The following is a 15,184-nucleotide window of genomic DNA, read 5'->3' as shown; positions in this document are numbered from 1 at the left end:
GGACTCTTGCGTCGCCCCACTCCTGTTGTTACCCCCCTGTGTCTTCCTGGGTCTGGGTGAGACAGCCCGCCTGTAACTGACTGTCCTGCCGTAGGTTTGAAGTTTGGCTTGGAGCTCTATACTTCCTCGGCGTTCCGGCCACCGGTTATGCGCCTCAATAGGATGTTGCCTCGTCTTACAGCACGACTCCTACTGGTATTCTCCTTGTGCGTTGATCTCGTTTCTCACTCAGCACAATAAATCCCGCTTCTTATCCTTTCTTGGGGTACCGCCGCTATATCGTGCAGGCGCGGTCCCGTAACGTTCTCTTTGGTTGCTAGGCCTCTGTCAGGATCCCACCCCTGACAGGGACCCCTCCGAATCTTCCCCTACAACACCCTCTGCCACAAGGTGTTGCCTGGTTCCAACCCAGTCAGCTTTCTCCCTAACTTCCTGCCTAACCCCCAGTTTTACCAGATTGTGAGGAGTGGCCTAATAAATAGAACCCTTAGCTCCCCCTGGAGGCCAGACTGTGAAATGTATTGGTGTCTGTGATACCTGGTCAGATGAACTCCTTCAGTGCCATCAGACGTACCATAGCCCCCCTTAGTGGCGGAGCTACAGTACTGCAACGACCAGGACTCTGGGGCGCTGCATATATATACAGAATAATACAGATACTGAGAATTACACCCAGTATACAGGACAGGAGGAGTGGTACTGTGCAGTGTATATATACAGAATAATACAGATGCTGAGAATTACACCCAGTATACAGGACAGGAGGAGTGGTACTGTGCAGTGTATATATACAGAATAATACAGATACCGAGGATTACACCCAGTATGCAGGACAGGAGAAGTGGTACTGTGCAGTGTATATATACAGAATAATACAGATACTGAGAATTACACCCAGTATACAGGACAGGAGGAGCGGTACTGTGCAGTGTATATATACAGAATAATACAGATACTGAGAATTACATCCAGTATACAGGACAGGAGGAGCGGTACTGTGCAGTGTATATATACAGAATAATACAGATACTGAGAATTACACCCAGTATACAGGACAGGAGGAGCGGTACTGTGCAGTGTATATATACAGAATAATACAGATACTGAGAATTACACCCAGTATACAGGACAGGAGGAGCGGTACTGTGCAGTGTATATATACAGAATAATACAGATACTGAGAATTACACCCAGTATACAGGACAGGAGGAGCGGTACTGTGCAGTGTATATATACAGAATAATACAGATACTGAGAATTACATCCAGTATACAGGACAGGAGAAGTGGTACTGTGCAGTGTATATATACAGAATAATACAGATACTGAGAATTACACCCAGTATACAGGACAGGAGGAGTGGTACTGTGCAGTGTATATATACAGAATAATACAGATACTGAGAATTACACCCAGTATACAGGACAGGAGGAGTGGTACTGTGCAGTGTATATATACAGAATAATACAGACACTGAGAATTACACCCAGTATACAGGACAGGAGGAGTGGTACTGTGCAGTGTATATATACAGAATAATACAGACACTGAGAATTACACCCAGTATACAGGACAGGAGGAGTGGTACTGTGCAGTGTATATATACAGAATAATACAGATACTGAGAATTACACCCAGTATACAGGACAGGAGGAGCGGTACTGTGCAGTGTATATATACAGAATAATACAGATACTGAGAATTACACCCAGTATACAGGACAGGAGGAGTGGTACTGTGCAGTGTATATATACAGAATAATACAGATACTGAGAATTACACCCAGTATACAGGACAGGAGGAGTGGTACTGTGCAGTGTATATATACAGAATAATACAGACACTGAGAATTACACCCAGTATACAGGACAGGAGGAGTGGTACTGTGCAGTGTATATATACAGAATAATACAGATACTGAGAATTACACCCAGTATACAGGACAGGAGGAGTGGTACTGTGCAGTGTATATATACAGAATAATACAGATACTGAGGATTACACCCAGTATACAGGACAGGAGAAGTGGTACTGTGCAGTGTATATATACAGAATAATACAGATACTGAGAATTACACCCAGTATACAGGACAGGAGGAGTGGTACTGTGCAGTGTATATATACAGAATAATACAGATACTGAGAATTACACCCAGTATACAGGACAGGAGGAGTGGTACTGTGCACTGTATATATACAGAATAATACAGATACTGAGAATTACACCCAGTATACAGGACAGGAGGAGTGGTCTGTGCAGTATATATATATATACAGAATAATACAGATACTGAGAATTACACCTAGTATACAGGACAGGAGGAGTGGTACTGTGCAGTGTATATATACAGAATAATACAGATACTGAGAATTACACCCAGTATACAGGACAGGAGGAGTGGTACTGTGCAGTGTATATACAGAATAATACAGATACTGAGAATAACACCCAGTATACAGGACAGGAGGAGTGGTACTGTGCAGTGTATATATACAGAATAATACAGATACTGAGAATTACACCCAGTATACAGGACAGGAGGAGTGGTGCTGTGCAGTGTATATATACAGAATAATACAGATACTGAGAATTACACCCAGTATACAGGACAGGAGGAGTGGTACTGTGCAGTGTATATATACAGAATAATACAGATACTGAGAATTACACCCAGTATACAGGACAGGAGGAGTGGTACTGTGCAGTGTATATATACAGAATAATACAGACACTGAGAATTACACCCAGTATACAGGACAGGAGGAGTGGTACTGTGCAGTGTATATATACAGAATAATACAGATACTGAGAATTACACCCAGTATACAGGACAGGAGGAGCGGTACTGTGCAGTGTATATATACAGAATAATACAGATACTGAGAATTACACCCAGTATACAGGACAGGAGGAGTGGTACTGTGCAGTGTATATATACAGAATAATACAGATACTGAGAATTACACCCAGTATACAGGACAGGAGGAGTGGTACTGTGCAGTGTATATATACAGAATAATACAGACACTGAGAATTACACCCAGTATACAGGACAGGAGGAGTGGTACTGTGCAGTGTATATATACAGAATAATACAGATACTGAGAATTACACCCAGTATACAGGACAGGAGGAGTGGTACTGTGCAGTGTATATATACAGAATAATACAGATACTGAGGATTACACCCAGTATACAGGACAGGAGAAGTGGTACTGTGCAGTGTATATATACAGAATAATACAGATACTGAGAATTACACCCAGTATACAGGACAGGAGGAGTGGTACTGTGCAGTGTATATATACAGAATAATACAGATACTGAGAATTACACCCAGTATACAGGACAGGAGGAGTGGTACTGTGCACTGTATATATACAGAATAATACAGATACTGAGAATTACACCCAGTATACAGGACAGGAGGAGTGGTACTGTGCAGTGTATATATACAGGATAATACAGATACTGAGAATTACACCCAGTATACAGGACAGGAGGAGTGGTCTGTGCAGTATATATATATATACAGAATAATACAGATACTGAGAATTACACCTAGTATACAGGACAGGAGGAGTGGTACTGTGCAGTGTATATATACAGAATAATACAGATACTGAGAATTACACCCAGTATACAGGACAGGAGGAGTGGTACTGTGCAGTGTATATATACAGAATAATACAGATACTGAGAATTACACCCAGTATACAGGACAGGAGGAGTGGTACTGTGCAGTGTATATATACAGAATAATACAGATACTGAGAATTACACCCAGTATACAGGACAGGAGAAGTGGTACTGTGCAGTGTATATATACAGAATAATACAGATACTGAGAATTACACCCAGTATACAGGACAGGAGTAGTGGTGCTGTGCAGTGTATATATACAATATAATACAGATACTGAGAATTACACCCAGTATACAGGACAGGAGAAGTGGTACTGTGCAGTGTATATATACAATATAATACAGATACTGAGAATTACACCCAGTATACAGGACAGGAGAAGTGGTACTGTGCAGTGTATATATACAGAATAATACAGATACTGAGAATTACACCCAGTATACAGGACAGGAGAAGTGGTACTGTGCAGTGTATATATACAGAATAATACAGATACTGAGAATTACACCCAGTATACAGGACAGGAGGAGTGGTACTGTGCAGTGTATATATACAGAATAATACAGATACTGAGAATTACACCCAGTATACAGGACAGGAGGAGCGGTACTGTGCAGTGTATATATACAGAATAATACAGATACTGAGAATTACACCCAGTATACAGGACAGGAGAAGTGGTACTGTGCAGTGTATATATACAGAATAATACAGATACTGAGAATTACACCCAGTATACAGGACAGGAGGAGTGGTGCTGTGCAGTGTATATATACAATATAATACAGATACTGAGAATTACACCCAGTATACAGGACAGGAGAAGTGGTACTGTGCAGTGTATATATACAGAATAATACAGATACTGAGAATTACACCCAGTATACAGGACAGGAGAAGTGGTACTGTGCAGTGTATATATACAGAATAATACAGATACTGAGAATTACACCCAGTATACAGGACAGGAGGAGTGGTACTGTGCAGTGTATATATATATATACAGAATAATACAGATACTGAGAATTACACCCAGTATACAGGACAGGAGGAGTGATACTGTGCAGTGTATATATACAGAATAATACAGATACTGAGAATTACACCCAGTATACAGGACAGGAGAAGTGGTACTGTGCAGTGTATATATACAATATAATACAGATACTGAGAATTACACCCAGTATACAGGACAGGAGAAGTGGTACTGTGCAGTGTATATATACAGAATAATACAGATACTGAGAATTACACCCAGTATACAGGACAGGAGAAGTGGTACTGTGCAGTGTATATATACAGAATAATACAGATACTGAGAATTACACCCAGTATACAGGACAGGAGAAGTGGTACTGTGCAGTGTATATATACAGAATAATACAGATACTGAGAATTACACCCAGTATACAGGACAGGAGGAGTGATACTGTGCAGTGTATATATACAGAATAATACAGATACTGAGAATTACACCCAGTATACAGGACAGGAGAAGTGGTACTGTGCAGTGTATATATACAATATAATACAGATACTGAGAATTACACCCAGTATACAGGACAGGAGAAGTGGTACTGTGCAGTGTATATATACAGAATAATACAGATACTGAGAATTACACCCAGTATACAGGACAGGAGGAGTGATACTGTGCAGTGTGTATATATACAGAATAATACAGATACTGAGAATTACACCCAGTATACAGGACAGGAGGAGTGGTACTGTGCAGTGTATATATACAGAATAATACAGATACTGAGAATTACACCCAGTATACAGGACAGGAGTGGTACTGTGGAATGTATATATACCGAATCCGATGATTACATGGGAGGTTTATAGAATAGTTTTCTATGTCTTCACAGATGGTCGCACTTGTTTTTTTCATCTTTTTTTTTTTTTATAATGAAATTTCTACTTTTTAATAACGTGGAAAGAATATGTTTAAATAACAGAATCGTCAGTCAATCGCTTTCATGAAAAGATAACACTTAACTTTTTACCTTTAATAATCCACTTGTTTGTCAGGAATTGTGCTCTGTGGCGCTCGCATTGTTCTCCAAGGTCTCTGAAGCTTTCACATCCTTTACACCAGATTACAACAGCTCAAAAATCATTATGACTTGAAGGAACGCTATAAGGAGAGCGAGCGCTCACTGGCCGAGATGGGGGAGGGGTACTGTCAATACATCTACCCCAGGCACAATCCCCCGAGCTGGCATGGCAGGCGCAACTATGTGTAATGCAGTCATGGACACCGAACCATTCATTTTAAGTAATTACAAGAAAAAACAGAATCTCTCCTGCCAGCTCCATCTCTGCTTTCTTGTAAACCACCCGTATCTAAGCTCCGAGATAGGGAGCCGTAGCCAAGTGGGTGCATAGGCGCTGTACACAGGAGAGCAGCTGTTGTGAGTGCCATGGCAGCTCTTTTATCATGGCCCATGCACCCAAGTGGCCTGAGAACCATTAATACCACATAAGAATACCACCGGATTAATTTAGTTATTTGGTATGTTCAAGGGCCCCTCGTGCAGATTTGAGGCCCCAGCATGTACAAGCTATTCAAATCAATGAGGGGCGGATCTGCAGAACCCGGCGGCGGCCACTATACCATCGTCAGAGCTGTGCAACCGTCTACCACCGACACTGGAACAACTGATCGGCTGGGGTCTCGAACCCCTAAATTCCCAGACAACCCCTTTAAGGGAATGTGTCATCAGAAAATGACCTATTGTTTAAATCGGGTTTTTAATTTATATGTATTTTTTAATAAATGGTCAGGAATTTTTTTTTCATATCGCAATCTATATAATTAAAATAAAAAATTCCAACTTCCTTAGACTTATTCTTTTCTATTTTCTCTTTTCTATTCTTTTGTATGGAAGCCTTCTGGGCATGGTCAAGGGCAAAGAAGGACAGGGAAGCCGTGATATCACCTCTTGTGAATGGTGGATCCTGCACTATTTACTGTATAAAAAGATCCGACCATCACAGACAGGATTATAATTAATCCTGTCTGTGATGATAATGAGACTCCTGAAAAGGCTTTGTACAGAACAGGAAGGAGCTTATAGTATGAAGCTTAGAAATCTTGCAATTTTTTTTACACCGGCTTCTGTTTCTTTGAATTTTTTTTTCTCTAACATTTAACATAAAAACTTGATTTAAACAATAGATCATGCTAATTGCCAATATTTATTGGATGTAGCTGGAAATTCTAAGGCTAGATCAGTCCCATACCCGTATGTACATACATTTAATCTATGGGGCCATGATGGTTTGCCTCTTGATCATGCCCATCCTCATTTACTCGGGGCTCAGGAACGTCCTTCCTTTTCTTGAAGCCTCCATAACAATGACATATACAGATGCCTCCTTGTTTGGCTAACCTATGAGACGGATGTCAGATAAACAGATGTTTCTACGGCTCCTTCAATCATTGTGTTGGAAGGAAAGGTTACAATACAGTAGTGGCTTCTATACAATCTAACGCCCGAACAAGTGCAACATTGTAAATAATAAAAGCATCTTTCTCATAGACAATACAACGTCAGCTCGAGGAAACTGAAGAGAAGCAGCGGGCACTCGACATACAAGGTATCAAGCTGGAGAAGGCTTTTCGAGGAGAAACAGGTAAAGCTTCCTTAGCATGTTATGTTATCTCCTTAAGGTCATGAATATTGGTGTGAGGAAAGAAGATGGCCCACAATATACAATACGGGGGATGCAATATATATACATTTGTTGGTAACAGTACTACCAACAAGTATCACAACTATCTCTTCTATCACCCCAAATGTCCTCCCAGGGGCACCCAGCCCAATACAGATCCAAAGTAATGGCAGAGCTCCCAGGAGATGAGACCCCTGAGCTTTCTAATAAGGAACAATCATATAGTAATTACATTAGGATTATTGGCCACCTTTGTATCACCTTCCCCCCTGATGTCTTCCCTATAATTAGCACAGATTATCTATGTATATTCACAATGAACTCTTGACCTGAGTGAAGCCAAATCCGAAATATTAAAAGCCGTGATCTAATTAGATAAATAGATTGGTAAGTCCTATTGAAACGACCCATTAACAAAGCAATTCATTCATTATTCATACTGTGACTGTCAGAAAAATATAATTAATGACCTCCAGATATATGATAACCCTGAAACACAGGATAACCCCAGGATACATGATAACAATGACACATGGCCCCAGATACAGAGCAATATATCCAGGTACATGATATCTACCCCTTCTAGGTGGAAGAAATTTCTAACAAAAACCTCCTGATCCATAACTACAACCTCAGAATATATTATAAAATTCCCCAGATTCCTGAAAATCCCTCTGATATATGATAATACCTAAGGTACATAAAACACCAGGTACATGAAAACGACCTCCTGATCCATAACAACAACCAAATACACGAGAACACCCAAGATATACCAGTCTGACATCACTCGTGTTTAATTACTGTTTTGGCAGAAAAGATCATACAATATGGAAAATAATTCATGTTTAGGTGCAGGCGAGTAATGGGCAACCAACAGAATCGACAGTCGTGACATGCACTCTGTTAATTGGGTGTACTTGACTCATTTGATGAAAGGGGGGTGTTCTAATTAATTAGCAGTGCGGAGTTCAATTAGTGAGGTCATTCATTCGGTTTAAAAATTGGGTGTCCAGAATGGCCCTTAGTTAAAGACGGAGGGCAGCAAATGTTGTACCTGTTGGTTTTAGCTCACTGAGTAAAACGAGTCGTTCCAGACATTGTACTGAAGAAGAAAGAGCTTTGTTCAAGACATTGCTTGGAGAGGGGAAAAAAACATAAAGAAGTGCAGAAAATAATTGGCTGCTCGGTTAAAAAAAAATTCCAGTGTTTGACAATGGCAAACAAAACCCAAAACACATGGTAGGAAAAGAAATAGCTTCATGAGCATAGATCATAGAATAACAAGAATGCCAAAAAAGCATCCAGTGATCAGCTCAAAGAAGATCTTCAGTTACGTGTGAGTCCTGCAACCATCAGAACAGGCCAAACTATTGCCAAAGAACCCTTGTAAAGTACCATTGCTGAAAAAAACAACACATGCTGAAAAGGTTAAAGTTTGCCAAAGAACACATTGACTGGACTAAAGAGAAATGGCGCAAAGGTTGTGAGACGACCCATAAATGCTGAATTCAAGCTACAGTACAGTGTGAAGACTGGCAAATAGGAGAAAAAGGAGTACCAGGCGATAGCAAAAACAAGACCACGTAAAAAGGATGCCCCCATATTAGTTAAAGGGAACCTGTCACCCCCAAAATCGAAGGTGAGCTAAGCCCACAGGCATCAGGGGCTTATCTACAGCATTCTGGAATGCTGTAGATAAGCCCCCGATGTAACCTGAAAGATTAGAAAAAGAGGTTAGATTATACTCACGCTCCGGCGCCTCCTATCTTCTTACGATGACGTCCTCTTCTTGTTTTCACGCTGCGGCTCCAGCACAGGTGTACTTTGTCTTCCCTGTTGAGGGCAGAGTAAAGTACTGCAGTGCGCAGGCGCTGGCCCTCTCTGACATTTCCCAGCGCCTGCACACTGCAGTACTTTGCTCTGCCCTCAACAGGGCAGACAAAGTACGCCTGAGCCGGAGCCGCAGTGTGAAGACAAGAAGAGGACGTCATTATAAGAAGATGGGAGGCCCCAGACCGGACCGTGACCGTGACGCCCATCGGACCCGGACCGCAGTGGGACCGCCCCTAGGTGATTATAATCTAACCTCTTTCTCATATTTCAGGATACATCGGGGGCTTATCTACAGCATTACAGAATGCTGTAGATCAGGGGTGTCAAACTGCATTCCTCGAGGGCCTCAAACCATGCGTGTTTTCAAGATTTCCTTCTCATTGCACAAGGTGCTGGAATCATTCTGTGCAGGTGATTAAATGATCACCTGTGCAATACAAGGAAATCCTGAAAACATGACCTGTTTGCAGCCCTTGAGGAATGCAGTTTGACACCCCTGCTGTAGATAAGCCCCTGATGCCGGTGGGATTAGCTCACCTTCGATTTGGGGGGTGACAGGTTCCCTTTAAGTAAACACACATCGCACAGGATAATACCTAAAAAGTGCAAGGGGACAAGCTTACCCAGGTCTGTGAGATAGAGAGGTGGTCACCCCAAGGGCGGATGTCAGCCCCGACGCACGTTTCGCTGGCACAAACACAGCTTTTTCAAGGGGATTGGTTGGTGTGAAGACTGTAGAACATGGAAGCGCACGCAGAACCAATTGGGAATAATTTCTCATATGATGGAGATGGGCCTATTTATCGCGTACCAGGTGTTAGGGCTGGCGGAACGCACCGAGTAAATATAGAGATGTTATTTGGTGCGTTCGCAGCCCGGGGTCCACCGTGCAGGAAAAGAACCTGCTGCTGGCAAACGGTGGCACTATATGGTGGTAGAAGCGATCTCTGTTGCTTCACAGAGTCGCTATAAAGAAAGGACTGTGTCCTGTTAAACTCCACAGGAATACACAGTAAATGCTGAGCAGATAGCAGCTTGTGGTCACGCAGTCAAGGAGGCAAACATACAATCTCCTCACCGGAAGAGCCGGTACTCTAGGTGGCTTATTTCAGCCGGGACCCTAAAACCATACACACAATCTCCTCACCGGAGGTGCCGGTATTCTAAGTGGCTTAGTTCAGCCGGGTCCCTGAATCCACACAAGCGTGACCACATTGGCGCAAAACTCATAACATGCATTGATACTAGCGCATGGCCGTGCGGCCATGCAAACCTTATATAGCTGCAGCAAGTACAAGACCTTCCTAGAAGGACCAATGAGAGGCTGCCACAGAGCCTGAGCACCTTCATGACCTTCCTGGAGAACCAATGGGCTTTGCTGCAGTATCCAAGCATGTGATCTTACCCTGGGCAATGAGAGATCTTACCCTGGGCATGCTCAGAAGGAGAAAAGCAGGACTTAGTCCCAAAAGCATCTGCTCGCCGCTGCCCAGCACTGGCTTCAATGGCAGAAGCTGGAAAAGCAGCAGTAACCCTTTGCACAGAGTCAGACTGAGCGAGACGCTGGGACCGACGTCTCCGCTGAGCAGGCTCCACTGCGGCAGGAGAAGAATGGGAGACCGCAGCGGAGATGGCCCGAGATTCCCCCTGTGCAGAGGCGGGAACTAGACCCCTAACATCACCCCCCCCCTAGGGCCCCCCTCGGACCTCACCACGCTCGAAGGCAGCAATGAGCTGTGGAGCCTGAATGTGCTCAGCAGGCTCCCAGGACCTGTCCTCAGGACCATAACCCTTCCAGTCCACCAAATAAAATTTTTTACCACGCACCACCTTGCACCCCAAAATAGCGTTCACCTCGTAATCGTCCGTAGACGAACCCGATGTCCTGGCAGATGACTCAGAAAACCGAGACATGTATACGGGTTTCAAGAGGGACACATGAAAGGTGTCGGTGATACCCAGGCGTGGTGGAAGGGCTAAATGGTAGACCACAGGGTTAACCTGTTCGAGGACCTTGAAAGGGCCCAAGTAGCGAGGTGCAAACTTAGTGGACTCGCAGCCTGATGTTACGGGCGGAGAGCCACACCAAGTCGCCAGGAGCAAAGGTCGGAGCGGGGCGCCGATGTGCATCGGCGGAGGACCTCATTCTCTCCTTGGAGGCCCGAATGCCATCCTGAGTGCGGTCCCAAATATCCCGTGCCTCCACAGCCCAGTCTGCCACCCTGGAGTCAGCGGAAGACACGGGCATAGGCACAGGTACCCGCAGATGCTGACCATAGTTAAGGAGGAATGGGGTTTGTCCAGTGGAGTCGGCTACTGAGTTGTTCAGCGCAAACTCCGCCCACGGTCTGGTTGGCCCTCTCTACCAACCCATTCGTCTCGGGATGATATGCGGAAGAGAGATTCAACTCAATGCTGAGAAGGCAACAAAGCTCTCTCCAGAACCGAGACACAAACTGGGGACCCCGGTCACTGACAATTTTGTCCGGCATACCGTGTAGGCGGAAGATATGTTTTATGAACAACGCTGCCAAGGCCCGTGCAGAAGGTAGCCGTGGAAGCGGCATCAAATGCACCATTTTAGAAAAATGATCAGTGATAACCCAAATGATGGTACAGCCACGAGACTTGGGCAAACCCACCACAAAGTCCATCCCGACCATCTCCCAGGGCCTGTCTGCCACTGGCAAGGGATGGAGTAACCCAGTTGGCCGTTGTCGAGGAGACTTATTTTTGGCGCAGGAGACACATGCCCGAATATAATCTCCGACGTCACGGACCATATGTGGCCACCAGTACGTCCTCGCCAGCAGCTCAGATGTCCTCTTTGTCCCAAAGTGTCCACCCACCCTGGACGAATGAGCCCAAGAGAGAACCTCCGGTCGCAAATTAATGGGTACAAAAGTCTTGCCTGGAGGCACAGACTCTAGCGAAACCGGAGCTACGGTTCTCAAGCTCTCAGAAGGGACAATAAGCCGAGGCTCCCCTTCCTCCTCCTCAGATGACACAACGGAGCGAGAGAGGGCGTCAGCACAAATGTTCTTCTCCCCAGCGAGATAATGGAGGGTGAAGTGGAACCGGGAGAAGAACAAGGACCATCTGGCCTGACGAGAATTTAGCCGCTGGGCTGTTTGTAAATAAACCAAATTTTTGTGGTCCGTGAAGACCTGGAAGGGGAAGCGAGCCCCCTCCAAAAGATGTCTCCACTCCGAGAAGGCTAACTTCACTGCTAGCAACTCTCTGTCCCCGATGGAATAATTCCTCTCCGCTGGTGTGAAGGTCTTGGAGAAGAAGCAAGGATGCTTCCAACCTTGAGCATCCTTTTGGAAGAGGACTGCTCCTGCACCAACGGATGAGGCATCCACCTCCATTATAAACGGCTTATCAACATCGGGACGATGTAGGATGGGAGCGCTAGCAAAATGAGACTTAATAAAAGAAAAAGCCTTGGAAACCTCATCAGACCACAATTTGGGATTTGCTCCCTTCTTGGTGAGGGCTACCAAGGGAGCTACCAAAGTTGAGAAGTGGGAAATGAACTGACGATAGTAATTTATGAACCCCATAAAGCGCTGCACCGCTTTAAGAGAATGGGGTTCTTGCCAGTCCATTACAGCCTGTAGTTTGGCAGGATCCATAGCCAATCCCTGGGCGGAGATGATATAGCCCAGGAAAGGTAAAGACTCCTTCTCAAACATACACTTCTCCAACTTTGCATAGAGGGAGTTTGCCCGTAAGAGGTCGAAGACTCTGCCAACATCTCTCCGGTGGGAGTCAATATCTGGAGAGAAGATGAGAATATCATCCAGATAGACTACGACCGAGGTGGAGAGCATATCCCGGAAGATATCGTTGACAAAGTCTTGGAAAACGGCTGGGGCATTACAGAGCCCGAAGGGCATCACCTGATACTCATAGTGCCCATCCCTGGTATTAAACGCCGTCTTCCACTCGTCCCCCTCACGGATGCGAATCAGGTTATAAGCACCCCGCAGATCTAATTTGGCAAATACCCTTGCTCCCCGTAGCCTATCAAAGAGCTCAGAAATCAGGGGCAACGGGTATTTATTCTTAACAGTGATGGCGTTAAGACCCCTGTAATCTATGCAAGGACGTAATTCTCCATTCTTCTTCTGCACGAAGAAGAACCCCGCCCCTGCAGGTGACACTGACTTCCTAATGAACCCTCTTGCCAAATTCTCCTGGATGTATTGGGACATAGCCTCCGTTTCCGGGAGAGAGAGGGGAGAGACCCGTCCCTGAGGAGGTTCTGCTCCAGGCAAGAGATCAATAGGACAGTCATAGGGACGGTGAGGTGGAAGGTCTCCGCAGCCTTTTTGGAGAAGACGTCTGCCTAGGACCAATAGCACTTGGGAAGGGAAGAGAGATCTGCGGGTATCTCAGTAGAGGAAACCTGAACGCACTCCCTCACACATCTGCCCTTACATGAATCACTCCAACCCAATATCCTCCCAGAGGTCCACTCAATATGTGGGCAGTGGAAACGGAGCCAGGGTATATTCCCAGCAGAATCTCGTCCATTCCTTCGGGAAGAACAAGAAGGGAAATAATCTCCTGGTGGGAAGGGGACATAGATAACGTGAAATGGACAGTCTGGTGTGTGATTTGTGAGGGAAGTGTCGACCCATTCACTACTCTAACAGTCACCGGTTTGGCGAGCATCACCAGAGGTATTGCATGGCGCAGAGCAAAAGCAGAGGACAACAGGTATTTGCATAATGTCCTTGTTGTTGGCAATTTCTACAAACCACGGGTACTCGAGTGGTCTGAGACTTAGGTCCCGCTCGAGAAACCTCCATGGCCTCATGGGAGTCGGACGCCTGAACGGAAGATTCTAGAGGTCTGGCGAAGGTGGGAGCCAGCTGAAACCTCTGCCTACACTGGGTCCGCTCTAACCTCCGCTCGTTAAAACGGAGGTCGATGCGGGTAGATATAGTAATGAACTCCTCCAGTGTGGCGGGAATCTCCCTGGTGGCCAAGGCGTCCTTCACATGGTCTGCCAGTCCTTTCCAGAACACCGGAATAAGGACTTTATCTGGCCACTCCATCTCAGAGACCAGAGTCTGGAATTGGACGGCGAACTGGCTGACCATGGACGAACCCTGTGCTATTGCCAAGAATTGGAGCGCGGTATCGTTGGTGACATGAGGTCCCAAAAAGACCTGTTTCAGAGCATCCAGGAAGAGAGGAGCACTCTGCACCACACGATCATTACGCTCCCATAGCGGCGTTGCCCACTCCAATGCCCTGCCCGACAAAAGGGATAAAATAAATCCCACTTTCGCCCGTTCTGTAGGAAAAAGTGCAGCCAGGAGCTCAAGATGTATGGAGCACTGACTCACGAATCCCCGACATAGCTTACTGTCACCAGCAAACTTGTCTGGAAGCGGGAGACTGGATAAAGTCGGAGCAGGGGTGGCAGAGGACAAACTGGCTGCAGCTACACTGGCAGCCTGAGCAGCGACTGCGGTAACATCCACAGCTGAGGTTGTGCGCTCAAGAGCCACCAACCTACCCTCCAGCTGCTGGATGTACCGCTGTAGACTCTGATCGTCCGCCATTTACCAGCCAGACCCTGGCGCTAGTATACTGTTAGGGCTGGCGGAACGCACCGAGTAAATATGGAGGTATTATTTGGTGCGTTCGCAGCCTGGGGTCCACCGTGCAGGAAAAGAACCTGCTGCTGGCAAACGGCGGCACTATATGGCGGTAGAAGCGATCTCTGTTGCTTCACAGAGTCGCTATAAAGAAAGGACTGTGTCCTGTTAAACTCCACAGGAATACACAGTAAATGCTGAGCAGATAGCAGCTTGTGGTCACGCAGTCAAGGAGGCAAACATACAATCTCCTCACCGGAGGAGCCGGTATTCTAGGTGGCTTATTTCAGCCGGGTCCCTGAATCTACACAAGCATGACCACATTGGCGCAAAACTCATAACATGCATTGATACTAGCGCATGGCCGTGCGGCCATGCGAACCTTATATAGCTGCAGCAAGTA

The 15,184-nt window shown here is 45.3% G+C and overlaps 1 protein-coding gene across 4 annotated transcripts in view; it reads left to right on the top strand.

Moving 5' to 3' along the window:
- The window catches only part of MICAL2 (microtubule associated monooxygenase, calponin and LIM domain containing 2), a 278,680-nt gene that overhangs the window by 246,723 nt on the left and 16,773 nt on the right, over positions 1–15,184 (top strand). For all 4 annotated transcript variants that reach the window (XM_077287247.1, XM_077287248.1, XM_077287249.1 and 1 more), the window contains one exon: positions 7,195–7,288. In XM_077287247.1, the coding sequence (XP_077143362.1) occupies positions 7,195–7,288 (94 nt within the window). The remainder of the gene's footprint in view (positions 1–7,194; positions 7,289–15,184) is intronic.

This window comes from Ranitomeya variabilis, chromosome 2, assembly GCF_051348905.1.
Source record: "Ranitomeya variabilis isolate aRanVar5 chromosome 2, aRanVar5.hap1, whole genome shotgun sequence".
In the NCBI taxonomy this organism is placed as follows: domain Eukaryota; kingdom Metazoa; phylum Chordata; class Amphibia; order Anura; family Dendrobatidae; genus Ranitomeya; species Ranitomeya variabilis.
Note: the sequence above shows the minus strand (reverse complement) of the source record. Positions and strands in the feature narration are given on the sequence as shown.